The sequence below is a fragment of the Danio rerio genome, chromosome 7 (genome assembly GCF_052040795.2).
Source record: "Danio rerio strain M-AB ecotype USA chromosome 7, GRCz13ab, whole genome shotgun sequence".
In the NCBI taxonomy this organism is placed as follows: domain Eukaryota; kingdom Metazoa; phylum Chordata; class Actinopteri; order Cypriniformes; family Danionidae; genus Danio; species Danio rerio.
In genome coordinates, this window is record NC_141027.1 from 63899336 (window position 1) to 63912059 (window position 12724).

Sequence of the window (12724 nt, forward strand, 5' to 3'; positions counted from 1 at the left end):
ATTTTAAAATCTCAGATAAAAACGCTTTTGCTTAGGATAGCTTTTAATGATTTGCTGGTTTTATTTGATGTGATTGTTATTTTTACTGCTTGTATTTTTAGGATGTGTTTGTGATCGGCTGTAAGGTGTCCTCAAGTGCTTTGAAAGACGCCTAAAAATAAAAGGTATTATTATTATTATTATTATTATTATTACTACACAACCAGGTACATGTGATCAGAACACAAACAAGTCGCAGGTAATGAAGTATTCAGCATTTCTCCAAAAGAAAAGCCTGTTTAGGCAAAAAGCTAGCAGGTGTCTTAAGCTTCGCTCACATTCCACCTCTTTGCCCTTATTTCTTTACCACCGGTTGGAGCAATGACGTGCAAACAAAATGTCGCCGGTTGGCCGCACCTACTTGTAGCGTCTTTTGCGTTATTCAGAAACCTATGGGTGACGTCACGGATACTATGTCCATATATTTTACAATCTGTGATTAATACCTTAAAAGTACACATTTAAGATACCATTAAGTTCACATTTTTACTTTTTAAAGTATTAATATGTTCTTTTAAAGTACACATGTGGCCCTGTAAAGAACAAGTGTACTTTTTTTAAAAGGTACCAGCCATGTGACAGGTTTTGTACCTTTACTTCTGAGTGTAAACAGAGGTTAAATGGTTGGTGTTATGAATCTTTCCTTGTCAGTAGTTTCAATATAGCCTCAGCCATCTTCAATGATTATAATTCACTCTTAATTTAATTGAAGCTTTGATGTTTTCCTTTTGACAGTATGAAAAGTCATTTTATTATATCAGTGTTTTTACGATAAAAGAGAGTGACAAGAAAGAGTGAGTATGGAGTTTAGTGAAGCCCTGACTTCTGTTACTCAATCCCGGACCTTTTGTCAAAAAATAGGCCAAAAAAGATCAAACAACTGAAAAGAACAGATTTTTTATATGACCTAGCAGGTTGCTGCAATACTGCAGTGATGCAGAAGTGTGCCATTTACTTTGTGGAATAGATTCTAACACAATCAATTGACCTTATTCTTCACATATTAGTGGGCGCAGCCATTTGAATCTATTTTAGCTCGACACTTCCTCTCTCATTTACTTCCATTCATTTTTAGACATTAAAAACAGCTTGTTTTGCTGCTTGACGTTGCAAACTGATATTTTCTTATTACATTATTCTGCTTTGTCTGTATAGTTATGCAAACAGAAATGCTAACTGACCCAGCCAGGGCTCATACCAGTGACCTTCTTGCTGTGAGGCGATTGTGCTACTGTATGCGCCACTGTGCTGTCATGGTGTATTTCAGTTATAGGTGAACTCTCCCTTTAACAAATGAAACCGTACACACTATTAGTACAATAGCTAAAACATGAGTCCAGTTTCTTTTATATCCAGCGGTTTACACATACAGTAGACAACATGAAACTACCTGAATAAGCCTTCTGCTGTGTGCCTGTGAGTGTTCTCATCTCTTTAAAGTCTGTGTGGGCTTGAGTTAATGACTCACAAATCCCAAAACATATCCAGACTAATAATACTCTACAGCAGGTTAACCATTTATATGCTCCAGACTCCTACGGTTACCGCACATTCCTACTGCCTAATGATACTTTGTTCTGAGAAATTTCCTGATGCATAAAGTACAAAAATAGACCTTGACTCTCAAAAACAATGCATCTAATGCATAAGGTCACATGCCTTCCAGCAGGTCATAGGCAGAGATCATGGAAAGATGGGAACGATTGCTTTTCTGTGTTTGACTTGACCTGAAGGCAACTAGAGTTAACCCAGTCACCTATTAACAGACATTAACATAATTCCAGGCCTACTAAAAAAAACACACATAACAAAAACTCCTCAAGCCTCATAATGGATAAAGGCATTCAATTCAATACAGCACTTTTACAATGTAAACTGTGTCAAAGCAGCTTAGTATAGAAGTTCTAGAAAATTGAAATTGTCGATTCCAGTTTTCAGAGTTGAAGTTCAGTTTAGATCAGTTCAGTTTGGTTTTCACTGATGGAGGTACAAACAATGAGCATTGGGAGTTTGCTGTGCTGAGAAATGTGAAAGAACACAGAAGTGAAACATTTCCAAGAATTCTCAAAGCCTGTTTAGCTTTGAGCTACACCAGTCAAGTCAAATCAAATTCAAAATGTATTAGTCACATAAACATACACAGAACAGTATGCAGTAATTTACATTTTGGAATATAAGGAGTAAAAAACAGACACTGTTTAATAAAGAAATAGAAAGTTATAGCAATAAAAATAAATGTAGAAAACATTCAAAACTTTATATAAGTTTAAAAATTATATATAACTTGTATCATATAAATATATAAATTAAATCTAATTATAAATAAACATTTTTTTTTCCAATATATGCATGCGTGTATTTATATATACACACAAAATAAATATACACCGTACACAACAAAATGGTGCATAAAGAAAGGGAAGCGAGTATCCTAAAGGTGGTTTGTCAAGCCCACTCACCTGCAGTGTAGCAAATACACAAGTCGGCTGTGTGTGAGGAAAAGATCTGCTTTGGATTAAAATTAAGATAAACACCAGTTTGTGTTTAATCTTTTTAATGTATAAATTCTTGGTACAAAATATTCAGTAAAATATAACAGCACATTCTCACTTGTTACATTTCTTCCAATTCTTCTGTTTACACATTTTCAACATTTATTTATTTCTTGGCAATTTCAGAAGTAAACATCCTTGAAGTGAATATTTCTCTACATGTTAACAAGGTTAAGGCTTCCTTTTTAATAATTTAATATTTGAACAGGAGGGCTATGGGCATCTCAAATCAGACTAATCATTCCAGCACTTCACCAAGCTCAAGAAATGAGCTAGAAAACCTCATTGAGTAAACAGAAACAAGGCAAAACATACTCAATAATAACAACAACAATATATATTACACAATAGAAAATTAAAAAGCAAAACATATTTAAAAAGTCAACTTTATATTTATTGAAAATTTGCTTTGGTTAAAACACTCTTATTTTTTTTACTATTAAGAACCATTAAAAGTCCTTTTTGTCCTTATTGCCTATAAGTGGCATTAAAGCAAGGACACTTTTTGAGGTACCATACACAATTTTCCTCTCCATAGATTATAAGAATATAGTGAAGGATACAGTAATGTTGTTTACGGCTGACGTTATATTATTATATGTGCTACAGACATGGGGAAGCATCTGAATGCGGAGCCGTTTTAAACATGCAAGCTATATCCAATCATGAAACGAAGTTTAACATTTCTACACCAATGAGTGTTTAATAGACTAGTGTAACCATCACAGTGCTCTGACCTAGACATCAACCAGCTAATTCCTGCTCAATTAAGGTGTTTAGGTTTATAAATTAATCTATTAAACATGCATAGATTTACCAAAAAAAAAAAAAAAAGTGAAAATGTTTATTAGTGACAAGATGTAACCCAACCCATTTAAGACGATGACAGGTTAAAAGAAGTTTGATCTAGATTGTAACCAGTGAGAAATTTCATGGCTCTGTTTTTCCATGTTTTTCACAGCTTGCAATAAAAAAAAGAAACCTTTTGAACATAGCTTCCCACTTCCCGGAAGTAATGCAGAGAGGAACATGGCGTTGTTTTTAGACCACGACGCCTGCTTGGATTAACCATTGACATGCTCCAAGGCATTAACAAGCTCAAATTGTGCCATCCACCTCTGATAATGACAGCAGGATGTTTGAGAAAGGAGCGTTGGCATGGTGACAGGTTAATGTATATAAAATGGCTTCTGCGGTCTTTCCATGATTGACACTTTAGATGAAAGAAGGGTTCGCTGCCATCTTTCAGTTTTCATGCTCCTCTATGACGTCAATTTTCTAAAGAGAGTCAATAAAAAAAAAAAAAAACATACATAAAATGTTCATTGTGTTTGATCAATAATTTAGCACTGAATGAAACAATATTTCTCCGTTACTGTTGTAAGGAAATAGTCCACCTTCATGTGAAATAAACAACTTAAAATGACATGCACTGCTAATGAAATCACACATTTAACCTAAGAAAATCAACCAAATAACAATTGATGGGTCCACAACATCAGGCTATTTGTCCTGCAAAGCAATTATTAGCACTTGAGAAGCATTGGAGCCACATTGTTTAATTAAGGGGTTTTCAAACTGTCGGGCGCGCCCCACCAGGGGGGCACCAGCACCTATTAAGGGGGGGTCTCGAGACATTGGGGCATGCACTCGAATAAATTATGATGATGATTTTTATGCGTTCATTAGAGGGAGTATTATGGTTAACATTAGCTTCACTTCTAACTATTAGCACCTGTAGAGGTAATGTGTTCTAGTAAAATATATACAAATGAACCGGGTGCTTTTTAAAACTAATGACGGCGAATAAAAGTAAAACCGGTGAGCCGTCTGACAAAAAAAGTGCCCCTCTGAATCAAATCAGCAGGATGCCCTTCTGGATCTCTTACTTTGAAGACTCCTATGTTTACATGGACATCAGTAATTGTTATTTGCCTTTATCTGAATTAGACAATAATAGAATTACATGAGGTGCTTTTAGAATGTTGCATCACCAGGTTATTCACGTTTCCTGCAGAGTCTCATGTAATTTTGGGTGTTTTATCTTCAATTTCTTAAGTTTAACTGTAGTTCGGCAGTTTCATTCATATCCCCGTGACAAACTGAGGTATTTGCAAGAATATGAACTGGTAGAAGTGTGTTGGTTTTATTGATACCACACGTCGAATGGAAAAAAAAATAATAATAATTTGCATTTCGCGATGTGTGCGCACAGTCCTTGGATCTGGTCTCAAAATGCAGTGAAAATTTCAACATATCGGTAATAGTTTGATTGCGATGTTTACTTCAATAAAGCCACCAATATCTGCATATTCCACGTCTTAATTCCATTTCAGTTTAGTTCAGCTATGACTTTAGTCGAAAAAGAGTAATCAAAAATCACTGTTTACATGCTGACTCGTAATCAGAGTATTGTCTTAATCATACTAAAATCGTATTAAAGTATTGTTGCCCATGTAAACTTACTCAATGTTTGACTCAACCCAACACACAATCAGGGCTCTTCGAACTTAGCTTTGCGAAGCAGCATTTTCTGTATATGCGTACATCAAAAGCAACTATGCTATGGCTCATGCTTATTGACAATGGAAGATGATTTACGGTTAGTCGTGTCAGGTATTTAACCACAGATAAGCATGTTGTCCTCACATAAACAGGCTCAAACATCATACTGAATAAGGTAAGCTATATATTTATGTTTCAATGTTTAATTATGTTTAATTCTACGTACTTTAAACACAGTAAGTAATATGTGATTGATGTTTGCGCATGCATTATAATTTTGGTTCGAGGGAGGGTCCCTGGGGGGGCGCGAGTGAAATTGGACAGACTTGGGGGGGGGGGCGTGTGTTCTTAAAATTTGAAAAACCCTGATTTAACTGATGGACCCATGTCAAATCATTCATTCATTTTCTTTTCAGCTTAGTCCCTTTATTAATCTGGAGTCGCCACAACGGAATAAACCGCTTACTTATCCAGGATATGTTTTACGCAGCATATGTCCTTCTAACTGCAACCTATCACTGGGAAACATCTATACACACTCATACACTACAGCCAGTTAAGCTTACCCAATTCACCTATACCACATGTCTTTGGGCTTGTGGGGGAAATGCACAGGAAAACAGGAAGAACATGCAAACTCCACACAGAAATGCCAACTGACTCAGCTGAACCAGCGACCTTGCTGTGAAGCGATCGTGCTACCCAGGGTGCAGCCATGACACCCCATTTGAAATCAGATTTTATTTATTACAATAAAACCCCACCAATTCTTTCTTCTTCATATTAATATTGTGGTAGTCCAGGCATGCCATCTGTTGTAGACATGAATATTCAAAGACATTTTTTCAACCTTTGGCAGTCATAAAATGTAAATAATGCAATAGATGGTCATCACCTCATCTTTTAAAATGTGTGAAGCTCTCATGCAGACAACTGAAAAAAATATGATGGCCTCAGGGCATAAAAAACACCTTGGTAGGACACAACTTTGAGGAAGCATATTGAGGGATCAGTTATCTTTCTTCCACAGTAAAAGCACTTACCGGTAGCTGTAAGACTGGGGTGTGTTCAGGGGGTTGTGTACTGGCAGGTGAAGGGGAGACACTACCATTGGGCTCAGTGATCAGCAACGTCCGCCTTTCCCGAGCAGTTTTGGGGTCGCACTTTGTAACCCTGAATCTACATAAAAAAAAGAGGGATGTAATAGGAGCCATGTAATGTCTCCACACAAAGCACAGACGAAGATGTTTGTGTAATACATATGAATGAGCCAAAAGCATTTAATTCAATAATTTCATTTATTAATTAACCTTCAATTTTCAGTGTTTTAAAAGTAATGATTGTCACAAGATAGTAACAGAGACAGCATTATAAGCCCTTACAGGAGAAATGTGTAACATTTTTTAAATACATTTTGTGTTGTAAATTATTATGTAAAGGGGTTGCCCCAAACGTTGTTCAAACGAACAATGCAATTAACGTAAAAAGCTGATTGGAGAAGTGGGAAAATGCATGAAGAAGTGGCAGCATTAATGGCAGCAAAAACTCAAAACACATGAAAACAAGCAACTACAATTAAAACAGATTAAAGAATAGTCAACGAGGTAAAAATAGAGTTAATAATACTAATAATGGTATGAGGATAATTCTTGTGCTGTGGCATTCAGCCCATTTACAGTTTACTAGGGATCATGGATGACTTTGAATAAAATAAAAAAAAACACATATAGATTATGTTTCCCTATGCCAAAGAGGAAATGGCCCTGAAATGGGTTTCAACAAGACTCCGTTTTATTGAGGTAAGGGAGTGGCCAGCTCAATACACTGACCTCAACCAAATTGAAAACTCATGGGGTGACATTAAAAATGCAGTCTCTAAATCAAAATTCCATTTTGTTATTAACAGATTATTATCGCATATAGAAACTATTAAATCATTAACTTGGATTTAGAGCCCTGCATTTGAGCCCTAGGCCTTAGATTTAAGGCCTGTGCAGACCTCAATTTGGATTTAGAATTGAATGTTCCCACTATATTTGACGTATGGAAATAAGTCACTTAAAAGCATTAGCACTTAATACTTTTTGAAATGCAACTGTACATTTGCATATCTGATAATACATGCAAGATCTGTCTGTCACATACCTGCCCACAGAAAGCACTGTGACCTCTCCTACATGACTGCGTCTGTCCAGTTTCTTGCTGGATGAGCGTCTCAACAGAGGCCATTTTTTCTGGTTGCAGCGGTGGCAGATGTTTTTATGTCCACTGATTCCTCCGATGGTGTGCAGGTGATTACAGGTGTGTTTGGCTGCAGTGGGTGGCAACCCTGGTGCTGCAGGGCTCTCTGGGCTGGTGGGTGTGTTTGGAGTGGTGGGTGTCACAGGCCCTCTGTTGGAAATTGAAAACAACAACAAAACACAGAATTACTATCAAGTGTACAAATGACCTACTTCCAGCTGCCAAATTATGTTAACGAACAGTACGCTTTAGTGACCAAGAATTTTATTGACCCAAACATGCTAATATTTTATTTTATTTTTATATTATATATTAAATATAACTTAAATATAAAATAACTTTATTCTCTAAGCACACAGATAGTGTAGGCATAGGCTTAAGCCCTGTCATGGCAGCACTTATATTACAGCATAAGAAAATCATATAATAGCAATCCATACATTTTTAAAGACCCAAAATCTGTTCAGTAAACCACTGTTGTACAAACCAATTTCAAAACCTGAGGTCTGGATCAAAACTGTTTGTGTGTGTGTGTGTGTGTGTGTGTGTGTGTATGTGTGTGTGTGTGTGTGTGTGTGTGTGTGTGTGTGCTGAGCTCACTTTTACACCCCTTAACAACAGGATGAAAGAATGCATTTTACATTGGAAATGGTTTCCCCCTTCACAGGTGTTATATTATGAAAAGTCACATTGCAATATTTTGTATTTTTCTGTAATATGTTTTGCAATTACAACTTCATCAAATGACTTAAATATCTCTATTTAAATAAATTAAACCTTTAAATAACGATGAGCAGTGTTTTTGTAGGGAGGTGTATGCACACAAAGTTAAATCACAAGATATATAAACAGAATGGAGTGAATACATAAATGAAATAATCAGAGTATTACAAGTAGTTTGACAAATTCAGGCACAGAACAATTAATAATAATAATAATAATAATAATAATAATAATAACAACAGTAGAATAATAGTAATAATAATAATAATAATAACAAAAATAATAATAATAATATAGTAGTAGAATAATCAAATGCAAAACAACACTGTATAGTCTTCACATAAATAATTAAATACAGTTATTCTTTGCTGAGGCTACAAATGATAAAATTTCAGTCCCAAATTATAATAAGTGCAATTAATTACTAGGTAATTGCATCAAAAAATATCTACAATTAGGGCTGGACAGTATGATCTCATATTTTGAAAACCATATATCATCTTTTCTGTAAATTCAAATCAATGAAAAGTTCATATACTTTGACCACATGGGAAAGACTATTTTTCTTTTTTTTTTCTTTTTTTTTTTTGCATTTCAAAGTATATGCTCAAAAATCTACCCACTCCACTAGACATGGGATGATATCCAGTCCCAAGGTATGAAAAACCACGGTTTGAGAAAAAAAAAAAAAAAAAGTCAAGGTTTTAAAACCGCAAATATTTCTGTTATACCTTTTCTACAGTATATGTAAGTTTTTTTAATGTTTTCTCTAAATGTGTTATAAAGAAATTGGTGTTTTTGAAATAATGTTAATAAAGACAGCAGAAGTCAATGATTTATCTTAATTATTTAGCTTACCATATTTACTGTTCCAAAACATTTTAAACGTTTCCTAAAATGAAATGTTTTTTTTGTTCAATGAGGAAAAAGTTTTTTTTTTTTTTTCCCAGACATTTAAAAATAATACATTTTAGAGCCGTAATCACAATACCATAACACTGAGATATTTTTATCCAAGGTTATCAGAAACTTATACCAGCCCATTCCTACTCCAGTGAGAAATATTTCATTTTTCTCACTTTTTACTATGAAGATTTTAAGCATGCTTAGACCTGTAATTAAGTGTCATTTGCTTAGTTGTCATTTTAAACGCAAAGACAACATTGTTTGTTATGACAACTCAAACAAACAAAAACACCAGTGTCAGCTTGACATGACATTACCAAGACAGTGGATATGACATGTTTATGACTTGGTAATGCCAAGTTTCATAAAGATATCTCAAACAGTGTCATCTCTGCATTATAATGACATGACACTTTATGGCAGTTGTCATAAGCATGTATAAAATCTCTAGTTTTATAAAAATGTCATAACAACCCTTTAATTTAAAGTGTTCCTATTTTGCAGTGATTTCTGGTCAACCGTCCAGCGATGTGACTATTGCAGATACAATGACACCATTGCATTGTTATTGCAGAAAGATATACTGTGCAGTCCTAGCTAAATGCAGCAGAAATACAGCATTTACTTCAAAAGGGCAACTCTCTGCCCTGCTGCTTTATCTGTCCTTCTATTCTCCCTACTTAAAAAATAAATAAATAAAAAATTCCATTGGTCTCTTATCAGTCTTCATTACACTGCGGGATGTTGTTCTGCTCTGTGTGCATATGCGTGTGTGTCTCACTCAAGAGGCAGAGGAAAGCAGGACAGATACTTCAAATGCCACCTGCAAATGGGTCTAAGAAGAATATAAAGGTACAAAAATACACTCGTGCAGACACACGTTACATAAAAAGAAGATGCTGTATGCTCAGCAATGAAGAGCGTGACATTGGTTTATCTGATCCTTTATAAACACTAATCGGAAAAGAGCCTTAATGCAGTCATTACAGGTCAAGGTTATGATGGTTGGCATGATCCCATTAGCCTCTGCTGGTCAAAGTCATAACTACACCATCTAACTGCAAATGTAGTGAGGAAATTTCTGTATTACTGGCGATTATGTAGCAACACAAAAGAATGACATTATTATGATGAGAATATCAACTGACATGTTCAGTGTGTTCAGAAATATTAGCATTTTGAACTTGAACTGACTGAATAGCAACATCATTGCCTTCTGCAGCTGAATTGATATTTTTTTACACTATTAAAACAGTGGATAATAAAATGTTGGAATATAAAGATCATCTAACTTTATTACAATAATTAGTCATTTGTAATATAATTAAGTTTGTAGGAATATACTGTGGAACAAAAAGTGAAGGGTTATTTTAAAATCCAATAAACAGTCAGAATGGTCAAATGTTGATAGGACTAATAAAGAAATTCACACAATATTATAATCCTTTTTAATCAAATTTGCACCAAATAATGCTTGAAAAAACATGGAAGTGATTTTTTGAGGACAATTACTTATTTACAACACATTTGAAATTGATAGCATTTTAGCAAGTTTGCATCACTGGTTTTCTGTTTTTGTGTAATACTTATGATATCACACACACACACACACGCACACGCACACGCACACGCACACGCACGCACGCACGCACGCACGCACGCACGCACGCACGCACGCACGCACGCACGCACGCACGCACGCACGCACACACGCACGCACACACGCACACACACAATTTTTTTTTTTTTTTCATTTATTGATTCTCTTTCTTTTCTGGAACAATGCTGTAATTTAAATTCATGCTATTGTTTAAAAACAACATCATCTTTCATATAAGACAGAATGTGTATCATGTAAACAACCTATGTACTACTATGGCTTATAGAAAAAGCATACTATAAATATACAGGGTGGGCCATTTATATGGATACACCTTAATAAACTTAATACAGAAAAAAACAATGGTGTACTTCAGTTTTAAACGTATTCTTGCATTAGTTATTTATATACTAATGTGCAACAAACAGGATGTTAATATCACCAACCATTCCCATTTTATTAAGGTGTATCCATATAAATGGCTCACCCTATATAGTATTAGGTAACTAATAATTAGGTTGAAACTACTGTAAGTACTGCATTAACTAACAAACATTAAATAAGATCTTATTACATTCATTGACCCAGTATTTATTGTAAAAAATAAAATAAAATACTGCTGTTAGATTTTAGTTGGTTAGATTATTAAGTAATGTTATCTTGACGCAACAACTGTGAAATAGAGATGCTTCGGATTAACTAAGGGGGAAAAAGAAACATAGAATACATGCTGTGTTTAGATTTCTCTCCTGCTGTTCTGAAATATGCACTGAATCATAACTTCAAAACCTGAAATCTGTAGCAAATTGTTATTTCTGTGCACCGTTACAACCCATAAAATGCATAGTTGCTCAGCTCAACCACACATTATAGGTGGATAGAAGAGTGCATTTAACACCGGAAAAAGAACATTGGAATTGAGAAACTGCAATGCTTCTGGGAATTACGATGCTGTGCATTGTTGAGTTGCAGAAAAAAAATATATAATCTTTGTATTGCTTTCTTTCTGATCCTTAAATTAAAAAGGAGAGGTTTCCAATTATAGTTCCAGAACATCAAGAGCAGTAGGAGACTCTTTACTTTATTTTGCTATGGATTTTTTTTTAATGCAGGCTTTTCAAAGTGAAAGAAATTATAGGTGATTATATTGAAAAAATAATGAGTGCAAATGTTTTTACCATGAGCCACACTATTGTTTTATCCATTACAGATTTGATATGTACTGAATATTTACATGTTTTAACTAAAATCATTTACATAATCATTCACCATTATTATATTGCTAACTTTACAAAAAGGTTGTATTAGTCAATGCAATTACTAACATGAACAAACTATGAACATTGTATTTGTTCATGTTTGTTAACATTAGTTAATGAAAAATAAGTTTTTCATTATTAGTTTGACTCTCAGTGCATTAATTAAAAAAAACAGTATTTATATTTTAATAAGGCACTAGTGAAATGTTGATCATTAATTTATCATTAATAATGTTCATGTATTGTTTACTTGTAGTTCAAGTTTAAATAACATTAACTAATAAGACTATTGTTAAGTGTGACCATGAAATTGAAACATAATAAACTAGTCCCAATTCACGTTTTTCAAAAAAAAAAATAATAATAAAAAAAATAAATAAAAAATAAGGCACAACTTAAATCCCAGCTTTAATTATGTGAATATGGTTTTAAAATTTGGACTGAGGAGTTTCATGGCAAAAACCCTACTTTCACACCTGCCTATATAGACCATTTAACGCTTGTGTGTTTTTGTTTTAACTACTCCAGCATCTTCAAGTAATATTGAATTACTTATAAAAAATAATAATACATAAAATGAAAATAAAAATAAAGAAATAAAATCTTAATAAAATCTTTTTTTTTAATTTATACTAAAATTATATTCGATTAAAACCTGAGATCTGTGGCAACACGTTATTGTTGTGCATCGTTACACCCCCATATGATGTATAGTTGATCAGCTCAACCACACATTAGAGGATTTAATTTAAATTATTAAACGATGGTAGAGACACTCCACTGAAGACACCCATTATATACACTATTTAATTTCATAATTTTGTTTGTTAAGCGCAAAGATGTTTTGAAACTATTTCTAAATTCAGTTCTAGTATCAGCAAATTAGAATTAGAACCTTA

The 12724-nt window shown here is 34.1% G+C and overlaps 1 protein-coding gene across 1 annotated transcript in view; it reads right to left on the reverse strand.

Moving 5' to 3' along the window:
* Positions 1–2572: 2572 nt before the first annotated feature.
* The window catches only part of rell1 (RELT like 1), a 48356-nt gene continuing 38204 nt past the window's right edge, over positions 2573–12724 (reverse strand). Inside the window, 3 exon segments of the mRNA NM_001201360.1 lie at positions 2573–3869; positions 6140–6275; positions 7242–7487. Of these exon segments, the coding sequence (NP_001188289.1) occupies positions 3837–3869; positions 6140–6275; positions 7242–7487 (415 nt within the window). The 3' untranslated portion in view covers positions 2573–3836.